The 21606-nt window shown below is 44.2% G+C and overlaps 2 protein-coding genes across 7 annotated transcripts in view; one reads left to right on the top strand and one right to left on the bottom strand.

Annotated features, from left to right (window-relative positions):
- The window catches only part of DOCK7 (dedicator of cytokinesis 7), a 90430-nt gene that overhangs the window by 46625 nt on the left and 22199 nt on the right, over positions 1–21606 (bottom strand). For all 6 annotated transcript variants that reach the window (XM_056498072.1, XM_056498073.1, XM_056498074.1 and 3 more), the window contains exons 5-14: positions 20308–20437; positions 19990–20202; positions 19517–19602; positions 17642–17708; positions 16256–16405; positions 15454–15534; positions 14260–14425; positions 13519–13661; positions 11991–12084; positions 10640–10802 (exon numbers count right to left, since the gene is read on the bottom strand). In XM_056498072.1, coding sequence (XP_056354047.1) covers positions 10640–10802; positions 11991–12084; positions 13519–13661; positions 14260–14425; positions 15454–15534; positions 16256–16405; positions 17642–17708; positions 19517–19602; positions 19990–20202; positions 20308–20437 — 1293 coding nt within the window. The remainder of the gene's footprint in view (positions 1–10639; positions 10803–11990; positions 12085–13518; positions 13662–14259; positions 14426–15453; positions 15535–16255; positions 16406–17641; positions 17709–19516; positions 19603–19989; positions 20203–20307; positions 20438–21606) is intronic.
- Positions 1042–10277, top strand: ANGPTL3 (angiopoietin like 3). The gene is made up of 7 exons (XM_056498082.1): positions 1042–1860; positions 2921–3031; positions 3759–3876; positions 4567–4680; positions 5878–5973; positions 7495–7755; positions 8510–10277. Exons 1-7 carry the CDS (start codon positions 1363–1365, stop codon positions 8686–8688), a joined length of 1377 nt encoding a protein of 458 aa, XP_056354057.1. The 5' UTR covers positions 1042–1362; the 3' UTR covers positions 8689–10277.

Here is a 21606-nt window from a genome sequence, read left to right as displayed (position 1 = left end):
GCAACCCAAAATCCTTGTGTCAGATGCCAGAGAAACAATTTAGAATTGGTTTTTTTTAAGGAATCCCTATTCTGCCCAGAGCTGGGCCTGATGACCTCCCTGCTTCTGCTGTTTTCCCATACTTCAGGTACTCCAGCAACTCTGATCCCAATCATACTGGCACAAAATATTCTCCAGCAATTAATCTGAGATCTAAAAGACTTTCACAGTATTTAATTGTGAGTGGGAAGGTTACCTGAACATTACCAACCCCTGAGCACACAGAAAGTTCAACATACGAGGTAAAAATTTCATTTTTTAAATATTTTTTCTATGGATGCTTCATACCACACATGCATATGTACACGAACAACACAACAAAAAGACCATGGGAGAAACTCCTAAACATACAACAATTTGGCAAAAACCTAAAAACTCTCCAAAGTACATTGTGCAATGCTTGATTTTGATCTCTTGGATTGCTATGAATGAATCCAGAAAGAAGAAAAAAAAAAAATACCCCTCACATACACTGCAATACTACCCAAAAACCCCATATTTCCATGCAGAGACCCACTGCAGAACTGGGCATTTATTCCAGAGCACTCAGAGCCTTTCTTTATGCATTGTGAATCTTAAACAGCAAAAAGAATGGTAAGGTGAGAAATGCAAGCAAGGTGTTATTTATCTCACCCACCTCTGGAAAGCAGCTCTTAAAAAATAAGTTTTATATGGTGTAAATTACTGCACAAACCTTAACACAGCAGGATCACATCCAGGCAATCTCTGGACCTAATTCCCTCTTTCTCACTTAATCTGGGCTCGATGACAAGTAAATCCACTGCAGCACAATGAGTTACATCAGAAAACGGCCCCAGATGAAAATCAAGTTGTGTGAATCATCTGGGAATATTCTGCCCTTCCACAGCTCATCAAGGAGCTTCACAAGCTGAACATCCAGTGCTCTTAAACATGGTAAAAATCCTTTCACACTCCTGAGGCAATAAAGGGAACCAAACAATACAAACTAGGAGCAATTTAAACCCTTACCAAGATTATGGGCCAAAATTAATCTATTAAAAAGAGTTGTGTGAAAAACACCGTGCCATCAATAACACTTTACACCAGAAGGCCTGGCAGATGGAAAAGTTCAGAACCAGTTCAATCAGCAACGTGCCAGTCTCTCAATTTTCTCTTCCCAGGCACCAACCTACATTCAGGAGGGGTTACACTCGTTCAAACACACAGAGTTTAATGATCAACCCGCTGCTCTGCCTCTGCTAAAATGAAGAGCGGTATAAATAGATCGAGTTCTGCAACCCAGAACAGCCACAGAGCACAAGCCAGCACCGGGAAAAGCCTCTGCCTCCAAGAGCAGGAAACATGAAGATCATCCCAGTTTTACTATTCCTGGCCCCCCTGGCTCTCCCAGCTGCAGCTGACAAGGATTTTTTCTCCGTGGGTTCCGCCGGATCTCCGGAAACGAAATCGCGATTCGCGATGCTGGACGACGTCCGGATCTTGGCCAACGGGCTCCTCCAGCTGGGCCACGGCCTCAAAGACTTTGTCCACAAGACCAAGGGCCAGATGAACGACATCTTTCAGAAACTCTACATTTTTGACAGGTCCTTTTACGAGCTCTCCCTGCAAACCAGCGAAATCAAGGAGGAAGAGGAGCAGCTCCGGCAAACCACGGCCAGGCTGCAGCTCAACAACGAGGAGATAAAGAACCTCTCGCAGGAGATGAACATGAAGATTGAAGACCTCATCCAAAACAAAAACCAGCTGCAGGAGCAAGTGTGGGGACTGGAGGACAAGGTCACCAAACTGGCCATTATCCAGCCTTCGGTGCAAGAGACAAAAGAAATTTCTTCACTCAAAGTAAGTGACTTGTGAAAGGCCCTGACACACTGAGCCAAAATACACTGCAATGCCATTATCAGTAATTATGCAATAGAAGCTCATGCTTCCCCTTGCTCCTCACTGGAATACTAGCCTGCATTTTGAGAAAGAAATCACTGCCAAAACCTTTAAAAAAAATCACTGTCTTACCCTGGCACAGCATTAATTTTGCAGTAAAATTCCCCAGCGAAATCAGTGAAAAATTGTGAAATCATAAAGATCTGCATTATTTTCAGTATTTATTGGCAAATAAATTTTAAGAAATTTTGTCATCACAACAATAGAAAACTTTTGTAATTGGGAAAATGACAAGATTCCCAAGCCCATGGGTTTGTACATCACCCAAATCAATGCAGTGGGAACTGCCTGCTCAGTGCAGAAACAGGGAGCTTAAACCCTTAGAGAGGGACATTTACAGCACCTGCAGGAGCTCCAGAACCAAAGAACCTTACAAGTGTTAATAAAATTAACATGTAAATCATGCAAGTAGTTAGGTGGATATAAGGTTTTCTATAGAAAAGAAAATATTAACTGTATTTTGCAGGAGTATAAAAAGGTCAAGCAATTTGTATGGCAAAATGCTGGATGTTTTGAATTTGAATGAATCCCAGCTCATACTCTAAATGCTGGGAATTTTTCCCTTTTTTGATCAGTGCCATATATCTAGTTTGAATAAAGGGTTGATTAAACAGAACATAATTGTTCTGGATGTGAAAATGGAAGGGAAAGAGCAATTAAAAAAAGAATCTACAAAGCTGCCAGTATTTTGTCTCAAAAAAAAAAAAAAAAAAAAAAAAAAAGGATGCTTGCTCCAGAAGCAAAGAAATTTTTCAATTTAGAGGCAAAGCAGGCAAACCTTTGGAGCTGGACTCTGATAATCCCTGAGGGTCCCTTGCAGTTAGGGATATTTTAGGAAGGGCAATATTCAATGGTTTGTGTCTCTCAAAACTGGCCCCAGGACAAGAGTTAGAGAGGCAGAACCACTGCTGAAGGTCTTGTGCTGCTCCTAACCCTCCTCCATCCTTCCCTCCCTGCCCAGGCTTTTGTGGAGCAGCAGGACAGCGACATCAAGCAGCTCCTCAAAATCGTGGAGGAACAGCACATGCAGCTGGACAGGCAGCACAACCAGATCATGGAGCTGGAGGACAAGGTACAGAACCACCCCTGCCTCCCCTCCCACCTGTCCCAGCACTGAGGCAGTTCAGGGTCCATCCCTTGCTCAGTTTGGGGTGCAGAGGAAGGTGGGGACCATTCTGAGGTACCAGTTTGGGGAGAGGCTGCAGAGCTGCCAGGCAGGAGCTATGGCCAACAACAGCTTTGAGATCCTCTCTCAACATCAGGCTGCTGCATTTTCTGACTGCTAATTTGGTTTTTTTTCTCTGATTATCTCTTAGATAGACAGATAGATAATTCTTCCATTGGTCTGGAAGACTCATTGCTTTCTACCTCTTTCTTAATTTCCAGAGTGGAAGTCCAACACAGTACAGACAACATGCTCAGATTTAATTTACTCTGAAAGGAAAATGCATTTCAGCCTAAGGATCTGTGGGCTCTGTCCTCTTAGCTGTTGGTATTATTTATCTGAGTGATGTCACCTGAGGAAATGAGTTAAATCTGTTTGTCCATCAAGGTGCACCATGTGAGAAGGGGTCATTTCCTCCCCTCATGAATCCTACCCTGTCAGAGCAGTGGCACACTTGGCATTCCCACCAAAAATCCACCAGGGTGGAGCTGAAGTTATTTTTGTGTGGTAAATTGGGTGTTCTACAGGATTATACCTGCAAGAAAAATTATTCTCTACATGACATTGTCTTGATCCTTGAACCTCTTCATTCCAGAGCCTTGGGAAATTAACAGTGTAATTCTGGCTCTTGCAGCTGAACCACATCGAGCTCCAGGAGCTCCTGGAGAATTCCTTCATGGGGGAGGAGCAGGAAGCAGAGCCCATCCCCTCTGCTGTGCACAAACCCACGGCTGGGACACACAGAGCTGATGGTGAGACCCACTGACACCTGACCACAGCACATGCTGCCTTCCCTGGGACAGCCTTGGATTGCTTTTTAGGAGTCTAAGACTAAAAGGAGAAGATTTTTATCCTATACACTGGGCTGTGGGAAGGAACTAGATTTCCTTCTTAGGAAAATATGTCATTATCTCTTTAGCCCCACTCCAGCTGTACTTGTCTCTGGGGTGACACACAGGAACAATGCCCACAAATGCAGTAACAGGATCCCTTCCCCCTCTTGCAAACATGCTGTGACCATGCCTTTACCCATGTCCATCTTGTGGAGACTGAACACAGAACTAATTTACTCCACCCTGGCTAATTATAAGATTTAGAAGTCCTTTCTTTGAAGTTGAAAGGCACTGATGAAGTGTAGCAGTGGGCATGGTATTTACTAGGAACTTTACAAGGGGTAGAAAAGCCCATTTGTCTGAGTCTAGTCTTAAGCCTTAGAAACTTTCCAAAATTCCCCAAATGGAAACCCTGCCTAAGTTAAAAAACACAGGCAGTCCAACCTATGCACACCTTGGCAGCTGCACTGTTATGCCCAAAGCAGTCTGCCCATTCCATGCCATTTATTGTAAAATAAAACTACCAGTATCATCATTCCCATTTTTTTCTTTAGCTCTCAGCCCAGCACACCCCAAGCAGGATTTCTAACAGGCTGTTTGCTCCCCCAGGTGCTGCTGCTGACTGCACTGCTCTCTACCACACTGGGGTGCAGGACAGTGGGGTCTACACTATCCAGCCCAATGGCTCAGAACCCTTCAATGTCTACTGTGAGATGAAATTCGGTAAGAGCTGTGCCAGCAACAGTCTAATTTTCACAGAAATATCTTCCTCTAAGCCAAAAAACTTTGTCTCCTCCCAAAGTCCACAAAAACTTATGATTTATGTATCCTCCTGACTTCTCTTAGTGGCCTCAGGTTTTCCATATCCTGAAATCTCTTTATCACTGCTCTCATATTTACTCTCCTCTTGTTTATGCTGAGGAAAGGACATTAAATCATGTGACATAAATTAAGGATATCCAAATCCCAAGCCTCTTTAGCTGTAGGAAATAAAAATGGTCACTATAAATGCCATTATAGTGTAACTGCCACTATAGTGTAACTCATTATAGTGTAAATTAATGCATTTCCCAAAAAGAGCAAACAATTTGCTTTTACAGAAGTAAAATTTTGCTCCTGAACAGGCTCTATTTAGACTGAGCTGTGCCAGACTAACCCAGAGAAGTGAGTCCTGGGACAGGATTCCTGTGCCATGTTTGGGTGGCTCAGCAGCCAGCAACACAATTGTCACATCACCTACCTGAGTTCCACCTTCCTAAGGACCCAAGTTTGCTCCTTTTGCCACCAAGATCACCCAGAGCTTGGCCATTCCCTCATTCCCTGCTTGCCCTGCACCCCCTGAGCTGCTCTGTGCCTGTCCCCTGCCCCCTGTCCCCTTCCCTCTGCCCTCAGAGCCGGGAGCTCACGGGGCCACCCCACGTGTTGGGGTGTGCACACAGAGCTCACAGGGCTGCCCTCTGCAAAAACCTCCTTTGCTGGCACTGGCTGGAGCTGCTGGAGTGAGGGTGTCATGACCTGGGGCCAGGGCAGCACGAGACCCCCCTGCAGCTGCAGAGGGGACACGGCCCCAGCACCTCAGCCCTGCCCCGACAGTGCCAGGGCCAGGCACTATCAGCAGACAGTCTGACCCCTCAGCCAATGGCTGGGGCTTTTCTTATCTCTGCTTTATCAATTCCTCTGTCTCTCAGCCCTCATAAACAACAGAAGCCCAGTTAAGGCAGCCCAAGAAAATAATTCTGTGAGTGCAGCCACCCCGAGTGTGGCTCAGGACACTCGAACAGCCCTGGGTTCTCTCCAGTGGGGCTCACTTGAATTCCCTTCATTAAGGCTTTAATTAACTCATTCTGGGAGCACCCCAGAGCACACTCAGGACAGGTAATGAGGCCAAGGCCAAGCTGTGACTTATTTCCCCTTTCACAGGCACATCCTGGACTGTAATCCAGAGGAGAGTGGATGGATCGCTGGATTTCAACCAAACTTGGGATGCCTACACCAATGGTTTTGGTGACCTCAATGGTAAATATCCCCTTTTTTGTGTCTCTTGGTATCAATTGATTTGAGAGCTGAGTCTCCTTATGGAAAGGAAAGCAGACTAAACCTGAAAACAACAGAAAGTGCTAAGTAGAACACATAACTCGTGGAATTCTCAGACATCCCTTCAAATGGGTGTTTAGAAACTGAATCAAGGCCAGAATGAGTTAAACAATTTTATCAAGATTTTACTATTTATAAAAGCACCTCCCAAATACACACAAAGGCAAAACCTCATGAAGTTGCTGTCACTACTTGCTCAACCTTGCTGCAATCCTGTTACCCTTCAAACCACATCAGTTTTCCAGCCTCAGGAGAGCCCAAGGCTGTGTGTGCTCCCCTGAGCAAACACCTCAGGCTCCTCCAGAGTGGCCAATCCCCTCCATGGCTGCATAGGGTGAGGGAACACCCACACTGCCCTGTTAATCATCAACTCCAAAGAATCTGCAGCACCAAGTGCTGCCCAACAGCTTCCTAATCCAGACTATTTTCCTTGTTTTTCTCATATCAGATGAGTGACCTCTTGTTTAGGAAATATTCTGACTTTCTAAGCATAGCACAGATCTAAAACTTATCAAGGTGAGCAGCAATACTGATTCATTTTCACATTTTTTATAATAAAGAGCTGCTGTATCTCAGTCTTTCCCTCAGTTCTGGGACAAGAGCTCACAGCTGAGCTTGACTTTCACCTGTAAAGTTTATCTGATCCTGCTGGATGCTTTAGTGGCTCCTTGATTGATCTCCCAGTTCCCAAATACTGCACCAAGATGCAGCCAAATGTTTTCAGTGTTGGGTTTTGCAGAGAATGTCACTGCTCTCAGCTATGTCCTACTCAGTGCTCTGCTGCACCTTCAGAGGTGATAAAATAAACCATGTCACAGCTCCTAACCTGGAAATTAGGGAGTATTTTCCTCAACCATCTTGTCTTCCATGGCTTTAAATGCCAGCTGTGTGCATGGCACTCACATTCAGCCCCACTTTCCACATCTGGCAATTACCTGTGCTGATAATAAGCTACTTAATGAATATAATCTATGAAACCAATTAAACTAATGATCAGAAATTCCAGCAAAAGAAAAATTCCCTTTGTACATGAGGGTGTTGAAACCCCAGTTTGGTTCTGCAGCTCTTTCCTCCCAAAATGCAACAACTGCCATTAGGTTTTATGTATGTCACTGGCTTCATTTGTCACACACTTCCAATTACACACCTTTTAAATGTCTCCAGCTCCCTCTCAGAGTTTCACACGAGGTGGGAAACTCAAAGGGGGAAGCTCCAGTTCATTTAGAACTCTTGCTTTTATTGATCATCAGTGTGCAATTAAGCAGAGGTAAACAAAAAGAATGTAGCAGCAGACCTCTGCAAAGATCAACAGTCCCCAAGGCTCAAATCACCTATTTAATTAAAGCAATTAATAAAGCCTTTTAAATACTGTATTTTCACACACACTACCTGCAGGTTTATCCCTAAAATCAAACTCAGCATCTCTTCCCTCCCACTTTGCAGAGGAATTCTGGCTGGGCCTGAAGAAGATTTACTCCATCACCCAGCAGGGCAGTTACCTGCTGCGGATCGAGCTGCAGGACTGGAGGGGGAACAGGAGGCACATCGAGTACAGCTTCAGCCTGGGGGGCCCCAGCAGCAACTTCAGCCTGCAGCTGGCCAGGAGGGCAGGGAGCATCCCCAACGCCCTGCCCGAGCACGCCCGGCTGCGCTTCTCCACCGGGGACACGGCCCCGGCCTCCAGCTGCCCCCAGAGCCACCTGGGTATGGCCAGAGGGGGTGGGAAACTGAGGGAAGCCAGGGGAAACCAGGGGAGCCCAGGGGAAACTGTGGGAAATCAGGGAAACCAGGGGAAACCATGGGAAACCCATGGGAAACCATGGGCTGGGCTGGGAGACAGCTTAAAGCTCATCCTGTACCTGGGCATGTCCAGAGGGGATGGAACCCATGGGACACCATGGGAACCCAGGGGAAACCATGGGAAACCCATGGCTAGGCTGGGAGAGAGCTTGAAACTCACCCTGTACCTGGGTATGGCCAGAGGGGATGGAACCCATGGGAAACCGTAGGAAACTGTGGCTGGACTGGGAGGGAGCTTAAAACTCACCCTGTATCCCAGCCAGGAGGGATTTGGGATCTGCTCCCTGGGAACAGGGACAGGAGGAGGAGGGAATGGCTTCAAGTTACACCAGAGGAGACTTAAATTGATATTTGGGAAAACTTCTTCATGAAAAAGGTTGTCCACTCCTGGCACAGCTGCCCAGAGTGGTGGAGTCCCCATCCCTGGAGGAACTTAAAATCCATGTAGATGTGGCATTTGGGGACATGGGGCAGTGCTGGGGAATGGCTGCACCCCCTGACTTTAGAGGACCTTCCCAACCCAAACAATTCAGTGATTTGGGAATGCTGGGTAAATAATGCCAATTAGCTGGAATTTAGTGTATGAAGCAGATTTATGTTGCCAAAGGAGCTGTTTGCTCTAGAGCACAGTGTCTGACATTCCCACATTTCTCCCCAGGAGGCTGGTGGCACAGTGAGTGTGAGGAAACCAACCTGAACGGGAAATACGTCACACCAAGGTCCAGGGGGAGGCTGGACAGAGGAAAAGGCTTATACTGGAAGCCTAAGAAAGGAAGATACTACCTGCTCAAGTCAACCAAAATAATGATCCACCCAACAGACTTAAAAAGCTTTTGACTGAGTGCTCAACCTGCAGCATTTTAACTCAGAACTAACACACTGAACTTTACCACACCAAAGGACTGTGTTACCAACAGATGCCATGTCCCAGTCCATGCCCTGCATGGAGTTTCTCCAAAACATAAACCTGAGGCATCTGAGATGGTCTTACAAAATGTTTGGTGAGTATTGTCATTCCTTCAAGCCCCAGTGTCAATGTGCTGCAACTTTTCACAGAGCTTTTCCCTCCCAGGATGAAATTTTAATGCCTAGGAGCCAACCTGTCACATATTGGATAATATTGTTTGGGGGAATGGGTTTTCAGGCTGTGCATTCCTTTCTGGGTTGTGTAGTAGGGAAAAGAGAAAGTTTTTTCTGGGAACAAAGCCCTGGCAAAACCCTAGGAAAGCATTTAGGAGAAAAAAAAAAAAAAAGAAATTTTCTTTCTTGAAGTAACTAACTGAATGTTTGTGTTTTGTTGTGGAATGTTTTAGGAGCAAATGAAAGATGGGTAATTCCTGGTTTTAGGAATTTCCAATTTTAGGAATTAGCCCATTTCTGGGTATTTCCAGACAATTTTCCAGGAGTGTAGCTAAGGCAAATCCATCACACAGGGATTCAGAGCAGCCCTACTCCTCTGACCCCAACTCTGCAGCCACTGCAGAACTGAGAGTGAAGAGCCAAACTTCACTGAAAGATCTGCTCTCCTCACCTGACATGAATCACAGCCAAGCCCTGGTGACCTTTCTAAGGAATTAAATAAACAACCAAGTGAGCACACAACAAAACACCTTTCACTTAGGGAACAGCTGCTCCAATGGGGTCAAGGGTGCCAACCCACAAACCCAGCAGGCACCAGCCACGGCACAGGGCTGGTCCAGCTCCTGGGGACACTCACATGTTGAACTTGAGCTGCAGAACTCACAGTGACAGCCTTGGGCTGGCCCTGGGAGTGCTGACTGACAAAGCCCCAGCCCTGCAGTTCCCCTGAGTCATATTGACTTGTTTATTTGCCCAACCCTTGTACAGCGTGGATTTTTTATCTCAGCACTTGTAATGACACAGAAAATGGTTTTGGTTGTAATTTGTCAGAGTGAAGCCCAGTGAACAGAATGTGTTAATTACAGAAATGCTGCAAAAAAAAAAAAAATCCTTTTAATTCTCACGGGTTTGTAACAGAGATGAGATCATGCAGTGTTGCTTATTTGTACTGGTTTACTGTAATGTTAAATTACCTGTCCAATGAATAAATAGACAAATAAATAAATGGCTGAGACTTTGCAAAATATAGCATATGGAACTTGACTAAACCCTTCTTGTAAGCTGGTTTGTATCTAAATTTAAATAAAGGATTTGCTAAGTTGGTGAAATTACTCAGCTGATGAAGATAATTCCACTTAGCCATGTAATGTCTTCAAAGATACTGTGAAAAAAACTTTAAATTAATAATGGAACATAATGAAAAGAAAGGTTATTGTTTCCCAAGATATTTAGAAAAAAATTCTATTTTTTCAGGGCTTCAGAAGATTTTTTGTCAAGTATTGTAAACAAAGAAATTGCTTGGAAATCAAAATGGAAATATGAACAAAGGGATTATGCATTTTCTCTATTTCTATCCCTCACTTTAAAGAAAAAAAAGTCACTGAAAGTGACATAAATTAATAAAACCAGTAAGAGAATGGTGACTTCAGCAAAGGAAAAACCCTGCATAAAACTGAAAAGAATTTTAAAAATTCCACCCCGAGTTCTGAGAAATGGAGAAACCTCTCCCATGTTCTCATTCACAGCCAAGTTTGATGCAAACCTGTTTGTGCCTCCCCAGCTGAGCCTTTTCTGCTGTGTCAGCCTGAACCCTTCCCATGCCTCTGGCCATAAACCAAATCTTGCAACAACCTCACTGATAAGGGAGGAATTTCTACACTTGGCAGTCTCAGGCCCTGGAAAGTGAAATGGATTTCAAAACTCTGACCTGTATGTGGTGTTTGGGACGTAGACATCCCTGGCAGGGAACTCCAGGATTTCTCTGGTAGGTCTGACTCTGCTGTCTGGGTAAAGCTTGACTTGCAGCAGCTCTGGGGTTAGGCAGTAGTGGGGGTTCTCTGGAGCTGGAGATATGTCTATCTTCAACTGAGCTGCAAGAAGAAAGGGATTTTATTAATTAATTAATAGAAATTATTTTTTAAAGCATAATTGTGCTTTGTTTATTCAGGTTAATATCCTATATATTCATTGGCATTCTATGTATTAATTTAATAAATCAACAAATGATAAATTACAGCCAAACTGGATTTGTTGACAAGTATCAGTGGATCCAACTGATATCTAAGGCACTGGGGAGCAGATAATAAGAACCAAGAGAAAATATGCATCTTACCAAGGAATAGATGCTTTTTTCATAGGAAAACTGGGCAAATCCAGCCTAAATAATGTTCCTGTGAGGGCCAGCTATTGATACAAACAAAACTCCATCAGAGGAAAGGCTGAAAAACCCTGAGATTGGTCAGGCTACAAACCAGAGGTGAGCTGGGTGAAGTGATCAGGGCAGTGAAGTGCTTGGAAGGTTCTGGTCACTGCCCAAGGCCATGGCAGACCAGATTCAGATTAATTTGCAGCAAGACAATTTTGCAAAGTTTTCCTAAAACCTAACCTGGCTGCAAGGCCAGCTGAGAGCTGGGGAGATGATCCAAGGAAGAGGCAGGATTGCTGTCCCTGGAGAGTTTTATGGGCAGGTTAAGTCAATATTGTCAGGAATATCACAGGTCAGGGACCAGCTCCACTGAGGTGTGCCAGGGCTTCTATTCCCCCTTCTCAGAGGTGGAGCCTGCTCCTGTTAACCAGGAGTGGGAGCCAGGACAGAGATCTCCTTTGAAAGTGGGAAACAGAGATTCCTGAGTTTGGGGTTTGCATCTTCTCCTCAGAGACACCCTCAGTGTGCCACAAACCTGCCCCATAACACCTCCAGTGCTCCTGCTGTGCAGGGACCATCCTCAAGGATGTCTCTGGTGCCTGGGGGAGGAACCAGCCCAGCTCTGGGCTGCCTGGGGCAGGAACCAGCCCAGCTCTGGGGTGCCTGGGGCAGGAACCAGCCCAGCTCTGGGGCTGCCTGGGGCAGGAACCAGCCCAGCTCTGGGGTGCCTGGGGGAGGAACCAGCCCAGCTCTGGGGCTGCCTGAGGGAGGAACCAGCCCAGCTCTGGGGTGCCTGAGGGAGGAACCAGCCCAGCTCTGGGGTGCCTGGGGCAGGAACCAGCCCAGCTCTGGCCCCAAGGGCTGCCTGGGGCAGGAACCAGCCCAGCTCTGGCCCCAAGGGCTGCCTGGGTACCTGTGATGGGCCGGAGCCTGCGCAGCACCGACGAGGGACGTCTCATGTCAGCCAGGAACTTGTACAGGTCCTCGTCGCTCAGGCGATCCCCCTCCTGCCCAGGGGACAAGATTTGGTCACCCAGACAACCCTCAGAGAGTGAACAAACCCTCCCACCCCACAGGCTCTTCCCTCTGACACCAAACTGCCTTCCCAGAACAAGGTGTTAGCACTAAATGTTAAATTACACTTCAATTCTCCATCCTTTCCCCTTCCTTCATCCCTTATTCATCATCCTGACAGCTGCAGGAACTTTTAATTGAAAGCCTTTTCTCTCCCCATCAATATTATCTTTTTCCAAACTGGAAATGGCTGATAAAAGATTTTCCAAAAAATACCCATTTTTTAGCAAGTGTAATAGTTTGAAAAAGTATCTGTCATTCAGGAGGTGATCCTCATTCCTTCCCCTCTGCCTTTCCTTTGGGATGAGCCTTAATTTTCAGGAAAAGCAGGAAGTGCAAGGAGTCTGTTGCCAATCTTCCTTGTGCCCATTCTAATAGCTCAGAGTTTTGCTAATTTTGGAAATATTACAGAAAATGAGACTCTGCCACCCAAAAGCAGAAGATACCTGATTTTAAAGGTAAGAAATCACAACATTTAAAAAAAAAAGCAAATGTAAAGAGAAAAACACTGGGTAGTGTCTAATTAATTATACTTAACAGGAGAAAAGGAAGATAATAAAGAATCTGAAATTTAAAATCTTAAATTAATGTTTGGTACTTTTTAAAGGACAAGCTAATAAAATGAGCTGCTTCAAAGTAACAAATAACCTCAACAAAGTAAATAAATACTTGCTTTTGTAAATCATTGCTAACGTAGTGACCAGTTTTTCCTTAACTGGATGTGACATTAAGCAAATCTTAGAAAATTTTCAGCTTGTTACTTTTTGCTAAGCTTAACTAAAAAATTTGTTCCCTTTAATCATATTTTCCACTCTTCAGGAAAATCCCAAGCTCTGGCTGAGAGGAGCTGCCACTCAGCAAAGCAGCATCAGATGCAGAATGCTTTGTTTTCCTCAGGGATCCCTGGATGTCTCCAGGGAACTGATGCCAACCTTAAATTGTGAGAGATTTGATTCACTACTACCATAATTAATATATGATATTATGTAATATATAACTGAAAGAGAGGAGGTTTAGATTAGATATTAGGGAGAAATTGTGAGGGTGGGGAGCCCTGGAATAGAATTCCCAGAGAAGCTGTGGCTGCCCCTGGATCCTGGAAGTGTCCAAGGCCAGGTTGGAGCACGCTGGGATGGTGGGAGGTGTCCCTGCCCTGGCACTGGATGGGTTTTAATCTCCCTTCCAACCCAACCCAGTCTGTTATTCCATGATAATTAATATATAACACAACAAACTGCTGCTCAAAGATTCCCTGCGACCGGGGAACAGAAACCAAACACATCACAAATCAATCCCTCAGTGAGCTCACGTGATCCAGCCCTTCTGCCCAAGGAATAACTGCTTGGTGAGAGCTGCTCCTGCCATACCTGTTTGAAGAAGTTGGTGACTGTCAGGGTGGCTGGCCTGAAGCTGCTCAGGTTGCAAGCCTCGTCCCCACTCGTGGTCCTCTCCAGGGAGCGCCGCCCCACGATGCTGGAGTTCCTCCTCTCCGACCACGAGCCCTTCCGCTCTGCAAGCACAGCAGCTGCTCACTGAAGGCACTTACAAAGTAAAGCAAATGCACTCCAAGAGCCCACTTCTGCTCCTGTTTCCACAGGAGGAGAGGGGATGCTGCCAGGAGGTGACAGAAGAGCTGGTTGTGCTCGGGCCATCAGGAGGATGCAGAGCACAGCTGACTCCTGCTCCCCTCCCAGCCACCTCACCCCAGTGCCTTCCTGCTGTTAGAAAAGTCTTCTGCTGAGATTTATGTATTTCCCTTGCTCTGAAACATGATGGAGTTGGCAGTTTTGGGGATGCTGAAGAGCAGTTTTGGATGAGCTATGTGGCTCACAAAGATTAATCCACTCCTTTGGAAAATGTTCATCAGCCTGTAATGCTCCCTCAGTCTCACAAGCCTGGTTTTAAATAATATAACAGATGGTTTGCTTGTAAAATCCTTGAAAGATAACCATTTGTTATCATGGAATTCTCTGTTTTAGTTCAACCGTGACCCCAGACCATGGGGGCAGGGGGAGGAAAGCAACAAAAGGAGCAACAGCAGCTACAGGACACGAATCAAATCCTCTGGATTTGCCCACATTCCCTGCTGCAGATGCCCAATCCTGTACCTCCTGTGCCAACTTCAACTTCTGTGGAATCTCTCTCCAAGCTGCCAGCGCTGCTCACAATGTTCATGAGGTGAATGGCTGTCCAGGCAAAAGGCATCCGGTACTTCCCCAGTCTTTGGCAAAACTGCTCTGCCTGGCCTTTCAGTTTTTCCAACTTCTCCTTGTTCTGTGAAGGAAATATTCAATCCAAGAGGTTAAAAGGAGAGGAAGAGGAGCAGAGGTTCATTTAGCAAAACCAGTGAGGAATGATGGTGTCTTTTCTAACTCTCAGTGATTGTGTCTCAGCAGCACCTTCCACAGCAGGATCACCAAGTGCTGGGAAAATGCAACTTCTGCTTCCCAAAAGAGGCCACCAGAGGACAGCCAGAACAGCCTTTTATGTTCTTAACCCTCCTGAGCAGCCTGTCAAATCCCACTGAGCTCATCTGGCCACTGCTCCTTCAAGAAAATCTGAATTTTCCCCCTGTGAATTCTGAAAGGGCCTTTCCTAAAGTGATTTTATGCAGCAGGTGCTCAGATCATCTGGAGTTGTGTGGGAAACCAAACATTCATAAATAAGTAGCATCATACTCATTTTGTCAAGGAAAAAAGGGAATAAAAGAGGATTTTTCCATAGCTCTTCATATTAGAGAGCAATTTTTAGAGCTTTAGGGAAGAAATATTTTATTGAGAGATTGATTAAAATGAACAAATCATCCAAGCTTTTGAGAAAACCCAATGGAGAGGCTGGGATCACAATAAGGGCTGGAACCTCTGCTCTGCCCTTCACCCCTTTGATCTCCAGCTGGCTCAAAGCAACTGCACACAAAATTAGGAACCATTTTTGAGGTTCTTTTAGAACCAGGCAGTAGTGAAGGGGTTAAAGCTGCAAAAGCAGTGGAAAAGTTGAAATTTTTACTGCAAATTCCCATCAAAAGCTGCCTCCCCTTGACCCAGCTGATCCTTTGGGACAGGGAATCACAGATGACTGAGTTTGATGGGAGCCACAAACCTCCCCTGACAGCCACAAAAACTGCTGACCTTTAACTGCTCCACCCCAATAAGGCACCAAGACTCAAAGGCTCCTTCTTGGCCTTTAGAATGGAATTATTCTTAATTAAAAACTGATCCTTTTAAAGACAGAACAGCATCAACCTTCCAAGTTAAAAGAAAATACGTTTAATTTTTTATCAAAACACCAAAAAAAGTTCTTACCTTTGCTGCATCAGATTCTTTAAAAATCATATAAGGCTCTGCACACTCCCCAATATCTCCCTGCTGTAAAACTTTCTCCAGCTGAGAAGGGAAAATGAACCATTATAAGGACATGTATCCAGCAAGGATTAATAAACTGAACAAGCACAAGGAAGCAAAAAATTCTTTCCCAAGAGCTGAAGCCTGGTGAGTTCTTGTGGAAGAAGCAATTTCCTGCAGAATTTTCACACTGCCTGTGAAAGAAAATCTGGCTTGAACTCCCCTTTTGACCACAGGATGATTTTTATGCAGTCCAGCCAAAAATCTTTACTCAAACCTGAACAAGCAACAGTTGTGCACTCACAGAACCAAAGGACAAAATAGAGAATAACTTTTATCTTTGTGTACTTTATCCCAGGAGTGACCAATGTTGCATTTTATTTCACTTATGGATCTCACTCTCTTAGCAATTTCAGTCCTTAAATACATCTGAAAATCTGGCTGAGGGGGGTGTATCCTTTTAGAAATGAGATTCAGATCAATAGATATTTTTAAACCACTGACTTATCTGTCATTTTAAGGAGTCAGCACATTGTTTTATATGAAAACCAAGGTCAAGCCCCAGAAAACTGATTTATATCATCAAGGAAACTCTTGTGCTCTTTGCAGTTTCAGTGCACTGAACTGGTTGTTACAAAGGAACTTCAGTGAGAATACTTGAAATAAAGCAGCACTGTTCACACTTTTGAGAACAGAAATTTATTTTGTTTTAAATAAAAACCAAGAGACCACAATAATTTCAATTTTCCCTGGCATTTCTTACCTTTATGACTAGAAAGACATCTTGGGATGGGTAGGTGATAGAAAAGATGGCAGATCTGGCCAGGGTGGAAATAGCAGCAGGGGGGACATGAGGCCGAAGCATTCCCTTCATTTGCTCAGAGTTTAAATCAAAGTAGAAATTCTCTGAAATCTAAGGAAGAAATTGGGCAGTTTCAAGGATTGGTGATATCTTTTTTTTTTTTTTGTAAATTCTTCATGAACAATTTTAAATTGTTTTAAAGCATATGTGTTTAATGTTAATATATTTAAAGAAATGTTAAAAACTCCTTGTTTCAAACCATGTATGAAAAGAAAAAAAAAAGCCCTTTTGATTAGGAAATCAAGGCAGGAGAAAGGAAATGGAGGAAACACCACAAACTATCCATAAAATTTCCTCCAGCTCCTCTAAGGTGTGTGGCTTCATCACAGGATTAGGAATTACCACTGTTAGCTGAACTGAAAACACCAAAATATCAAAATAGAAACAGAAAATAAAAAAAAATTTAAAAAAATCTTGAAAGACAGGCACTGAGCTTCCTACCCTAAAACACCAAATCCTTGACTGCAAAACTTCAGAGCCAAAAAAAGATGTGAGCAGGTTACCAACAGCAGAGGTCACTAAAGAACTTATTATGTTAGAGCCAAAAAAAAAGGAGTAATGAGATGATAAAATTGGCTTATGAAATGTGATTTAAATATTAAACAAAGTTCACATAATATTCCACATACTCTCATCTACATAACTTAAATCTCAATGCATTAAATTCAAGTCTTAAAGAGATAAATGTCAAAATGCATATTTTTAACATTTTTCTCTCCACTGCTGCTAATATCTTGAATAAGGAAAACTAAGAGACTCTTTAAATATTAAATACAGAACATAAATAGGTGAATAAATGTATTTTCCATTTCCTATAACTTAGATCTTGAAAAGACTCCTCAGTTTTGTTTTGATTCTAGCAATTTTAGCATGTGTGACTTTCTTGTGCATTATTGAAGAGCTGCTTGGACCCATGCCATGCTGAATCACCAAAAAGAGATTAAGAAAGTCATAAAAACCTAATCTAAATAAAAGGTTTCAGTTACCTAAATCCTCTCTGGGGAAGAGACTTTTGAAAGATAAAATTGTAGTCTATATATATATATATATATATATATATATATATATAGCGATTTCAGGCACTCACATATTAGATAATATTTTTAGGAAAGTGATTATATCTCAACTGCTTTACCAAGAATACACAAGATGGTTCATGAGATGCCATCATCAGTCTTCCAACCTCTATGTCACTGCCCTCTTAAAACCTTGCCACCAGAATTAATTCTTCCATTCTTGTTTTTAAATTTCAGTGGAAATGTCACATTCAAGTAATTAAAAACCTACCTTCTTCTTTTCTTTAACATCATACAAAGCCAAACTTGCAAAAATGGGCTCAATTTCTATTTCAAATCTTGAAAGAAGGAAACACAAAATCAGTTGATTTGCATTTTGTCAGAAGGAATAACCAACCCCATCCCCAAATCCCCCCTGGGTGATGGGGACTGAGATGTCAGGAGCAGCTGGGCCAACCCAAGGGCTGCTCCTGCTCCAAGGGATTTTATTTCCCAATTTCCACCCCATCCTGCCCTGGTCCCTCCCACCAGGACCATGTCAGTGCTCCTTGGACTTTCTAAAAGCCACTTTAACTCACTGAAAGCCAAGCAAAGCAGCCCAGAAGCTTCCTCAAAGAGGACTCCTGCCCCTGGACACTCAGGGACACCTATTCTGGCAATTTTCAACAATTAACTATTGTCAGAAAACACCAACAACACTCTTAGAAAGTGCCAGGATTTCACAGTGACTGTTATCCAGTGGTTATGCAAATTCCAACACTCCCAACAGGAACAGTGACCCACCAGACAGAGCTGAACTTATTCCTAGAACACCTGGGGAGTTAAAGGCATTAGAAAACATTCAAAACCTGTCCCTGCAGCACAGTGAGCAGGGACTGAAATGCCATTTTTGTCTGCACAGCCTGCCCACAAAATGCATGCCCCATCCACACTGGGATTCCCCCACACCCAGTCCCTGCAGGGAGCTCTCAGCTTCAGCCTGGAATCCTTCCTCCAACAGGGACTAACAGGTGTTTTCTCCAGTTTTGCAACAAAGCTGAGATTAACCTGAAAATGACCCTGCTTAGGTCATCTGAGCCTTCTCCCTGGGGAAAATGTCCTTGTTTTGTGGTACTGAGATGGCACAATCCTGGATTACATCCCTGAGCACAGGCTCAGAGGCTCCCAGGTACACAAGCAAACATGTAGCTGGGCAGATTTGCTATAAATTTGCAGCCAGCAAGAGATGCTTAAAGAGCAGAAAACATTAATTTCCAGCATCTAACTTATTTATGCTAAAGACACCCTCCTTTGGAGGAAAAGCTGCTCTGCTACTGCATATTATGTTGTTCCAGTTCATAAAAGGCTGCCAAATCAGTTCATCTCTATGGCTATATTAGGTCCTGGAGTACTCTGCGAGCAGGAGAAATGTCCCACACATATATCTCAGTTATGAGCAGCAACTGGAGCTCTCTAATAAGAAGGGTTGACCTAACTGAGGACACAGAAGATGAATACAGCAGTGTGGAAAATCAGTTTTGTACTTTATTTCTCCAAGGGAATAACAGTAAAATTTTACCTTGTGTTATTAGAGAAGAGTTATAGGCAATGAACCAGCTGCAGGTAACCCTATATTCAGGAGCTCCACTTCATTAAACTTGTTTAACAGGTTTCTATTCCTCCAGTTAATGCTTACTAAGTATATAAAGTCTTCACTCTTAAAGGGGCACAGTCAAGGTTGTTGAGCCTAAACTTTGGCAAATCTTTGGTTGTCTTTATGTTTTTCAGGCTCGAGCATTTTTAATGTTAAATTTAATGTCAAATTTCCTCATTGGGGAGGGGAACACCGGTGAGTGGCCAACTGCAGAGCCCTGGAGGAGGGTGGTGAAGCCTCATGTCACGTGCCAGTGACATGGAACAGGTAGAGCTGGAAAGCAACAGGGAGAAAAGCCAAGGGAGGTGGATATTTCCTGTCTCATCAATCTGCAGGAAGTCCTGAAGATACAACTGTGTAACTCACCCTTTATAAAATTAACCTCAAGGCTTATGACCAAACAATGCAATACCCCTTCCAAGGCAGTGGAGTTATTCCAGATGCACATGGATACAGCAGCAGATTGAAATTCTGAATTTCTGCAGTGCAGTTGTCTGTTGGGGTGGTACTTACTTCAGGGACAAACACTTCACCAGGAGTCTTTGGCCAAAGTGTTCTTTGGGTACTTCAGGGACACTGAGTCTCTCTATGGGCTCCTCCTGGAATTAGAGACACAACCCCTGTAAAAACCACCAGCAGAATCAGGAGGCAAACACATCTGTAATTTTTTTATTCTAAGACACAGCACCTATTTAATCCAAGGCTTCCCCGCACGGTGCATTCATCAGCAGCTATAAATATGCTAAATTAAATCCCTTTAATGTTCCTACATTACTGGGGATTGCATAACCAGAAGGGAAACCCAATCTTCAGAAAGTAATATCTATGGGCAAGACAATATGCTGAAAAACACAAAATAGCTGCAGTTCTCATGCATGTTAAAGACAGATGACCTTAAATCCTTTAAATCCATGGCAGACTGACAGCTCTCACATTCCCTACACCCTCCACTCTTCTTAGTCTCACCCACGTGCATGTAAAAATACCTCATCTGGAGCTGGGTGCAGTGCAAAAAGCTCCTTGTGCCTGCTGGACTTCCTCTGGTCCTCGTTGTGGTGGTCAATCTCCTCGTTTGGGGTTCTGTCCAGCAGGTTTGGGAGCAGGGCATCGGGCAGGGAGTTCTTGAGGTCGAAGATGCTGCAGGCCCAGCTGCCCCGGGGCGTGTCGTCCATGGACATCGAGCGCCGCTTCAGGTCGTCCTGGGACCAACACATTCAAAGCAGCTTATCATGGGAAAAGGACTGCACTTTTAAAGCTGCACCATGAATTAGGTTTTATGCAGTGAGGTTTTAAAGGCACATTACTTGTTCATCCTGGTAGCTGTTGCCATCTGGAGATTCGTCAGACTCGAAGACCTGCTTGGGGAGCCCTTTTTGCCTCTCCTTCTGTTTGTCCAAGGTGTTGGGGTTGAACCCAGTTCCCAGCTTGTGGTATCTGCAAGCAGAGGATTTCAAACACGTTCTCAGCAGCCCTTTTGACCTGACCCCAGAAGCAGCACCCCAGAACAAGCCCAGCATTGTCAGCGTGGGTGCTCCCGAGGCAGGAGCTGCTCTCTGCAAACACAATTTCCAGTCAGCTCCACTGGAGCTGGGGCATCATCCAGCAGCCACTATTCCAACACTACAATGTCACTCTGTTCATCTATAAAGCCACTCTGGGTGATGTCAAAAGGAGGATTATCAAGGGCCAATTAAAGTCGTTGTAAGATGTGCCATTGTGATGCCAAGCTAAAAACAGGCTGGGAACACAAGGGCTGAAGGCCAGTGGCTCTGCTGGGGCAGGAACTGACTTGGAGAAGATAAAATGATTAACTGGAAAACCAAAACAGCAACTCAGGAAAATCCTGAGCACCTCTGCAGAGAAGCTGACTAAAACATAGCAGCTTTGTAAGGAAAGTGGGTCCCTCAGAGCTTTCCAGAGTGTAAGAGCTCCTACAAGTGCAGAGTCTGCCTGCTGGGCTCACAGGAGCAGGTCTCTTTGACTAACAAATTTTTGGGTGCCAAATGGCACCAGGTCTGTATTTATACACACACACATGGGTAGAGCCACAGTCTCCCTGCAATACTCACTCCAGCTCAGTTCCTGGGATCACATCTAGAATTAAATGTTCTTACCATGCCCTGGTACTAAAGTTACCACAAAGGGATGGTCCAGACATGGGAAAATAATGGATATGCTAGCAGTGAATAAAGGAAGGGAAGAGAAATAAAAGGGGAATGCATTTTCCATGCTAGGCTGTAATTCCTGAGAGCTGAACAATAGGATCTGTATAATCCTCACATGGATGTCTGCATTTCCATCACAGCTCCACCAACAAGTGCAAATTATCTCTAATTCACACCTGACTTCCTCAGTCTTGCACACAAAAATTATGCCATAAGCTTGGAATCAGAATATGCTAGTGGGTTTTTAATTTACCTTTTGCAATATCATTAAAGGAATTACTGAATGGGTAGATTTCCCTGCCTCAAAAACATTTTGCTTACAGAAAACTGGAGGCAGAAATGGACATAAAGATTATTTCCCCTGGGGTGGGGAAGAAAAGGATGGAATGTCACAAGTCAATCCAGCAGTTCTTCCAAGAGCTGGGGTTTGTGCCCCTG

This window comes from Oenanthe melanoleuca, chromosome 8, assembly GCF_029582105.1.
Source record: "Oenanthe melanoleuca isolate GR-GAL-2019-014 chromosome 8, OMel1.0, whole genome shotgun sequence".
In the NCBI taxonomy this organism is placed as follows: domain Eukaryota; kingdom Metazoa; phylum Chordata; class Aves; order Passeriformes; family Muscicapidae; genus Oenanthe; species Oenanthe melanoleuca.
Note: the sequence above shows the minus strand (reverse complement) of the source record. Positions and strands in the feature narration are given on the sequence as shown.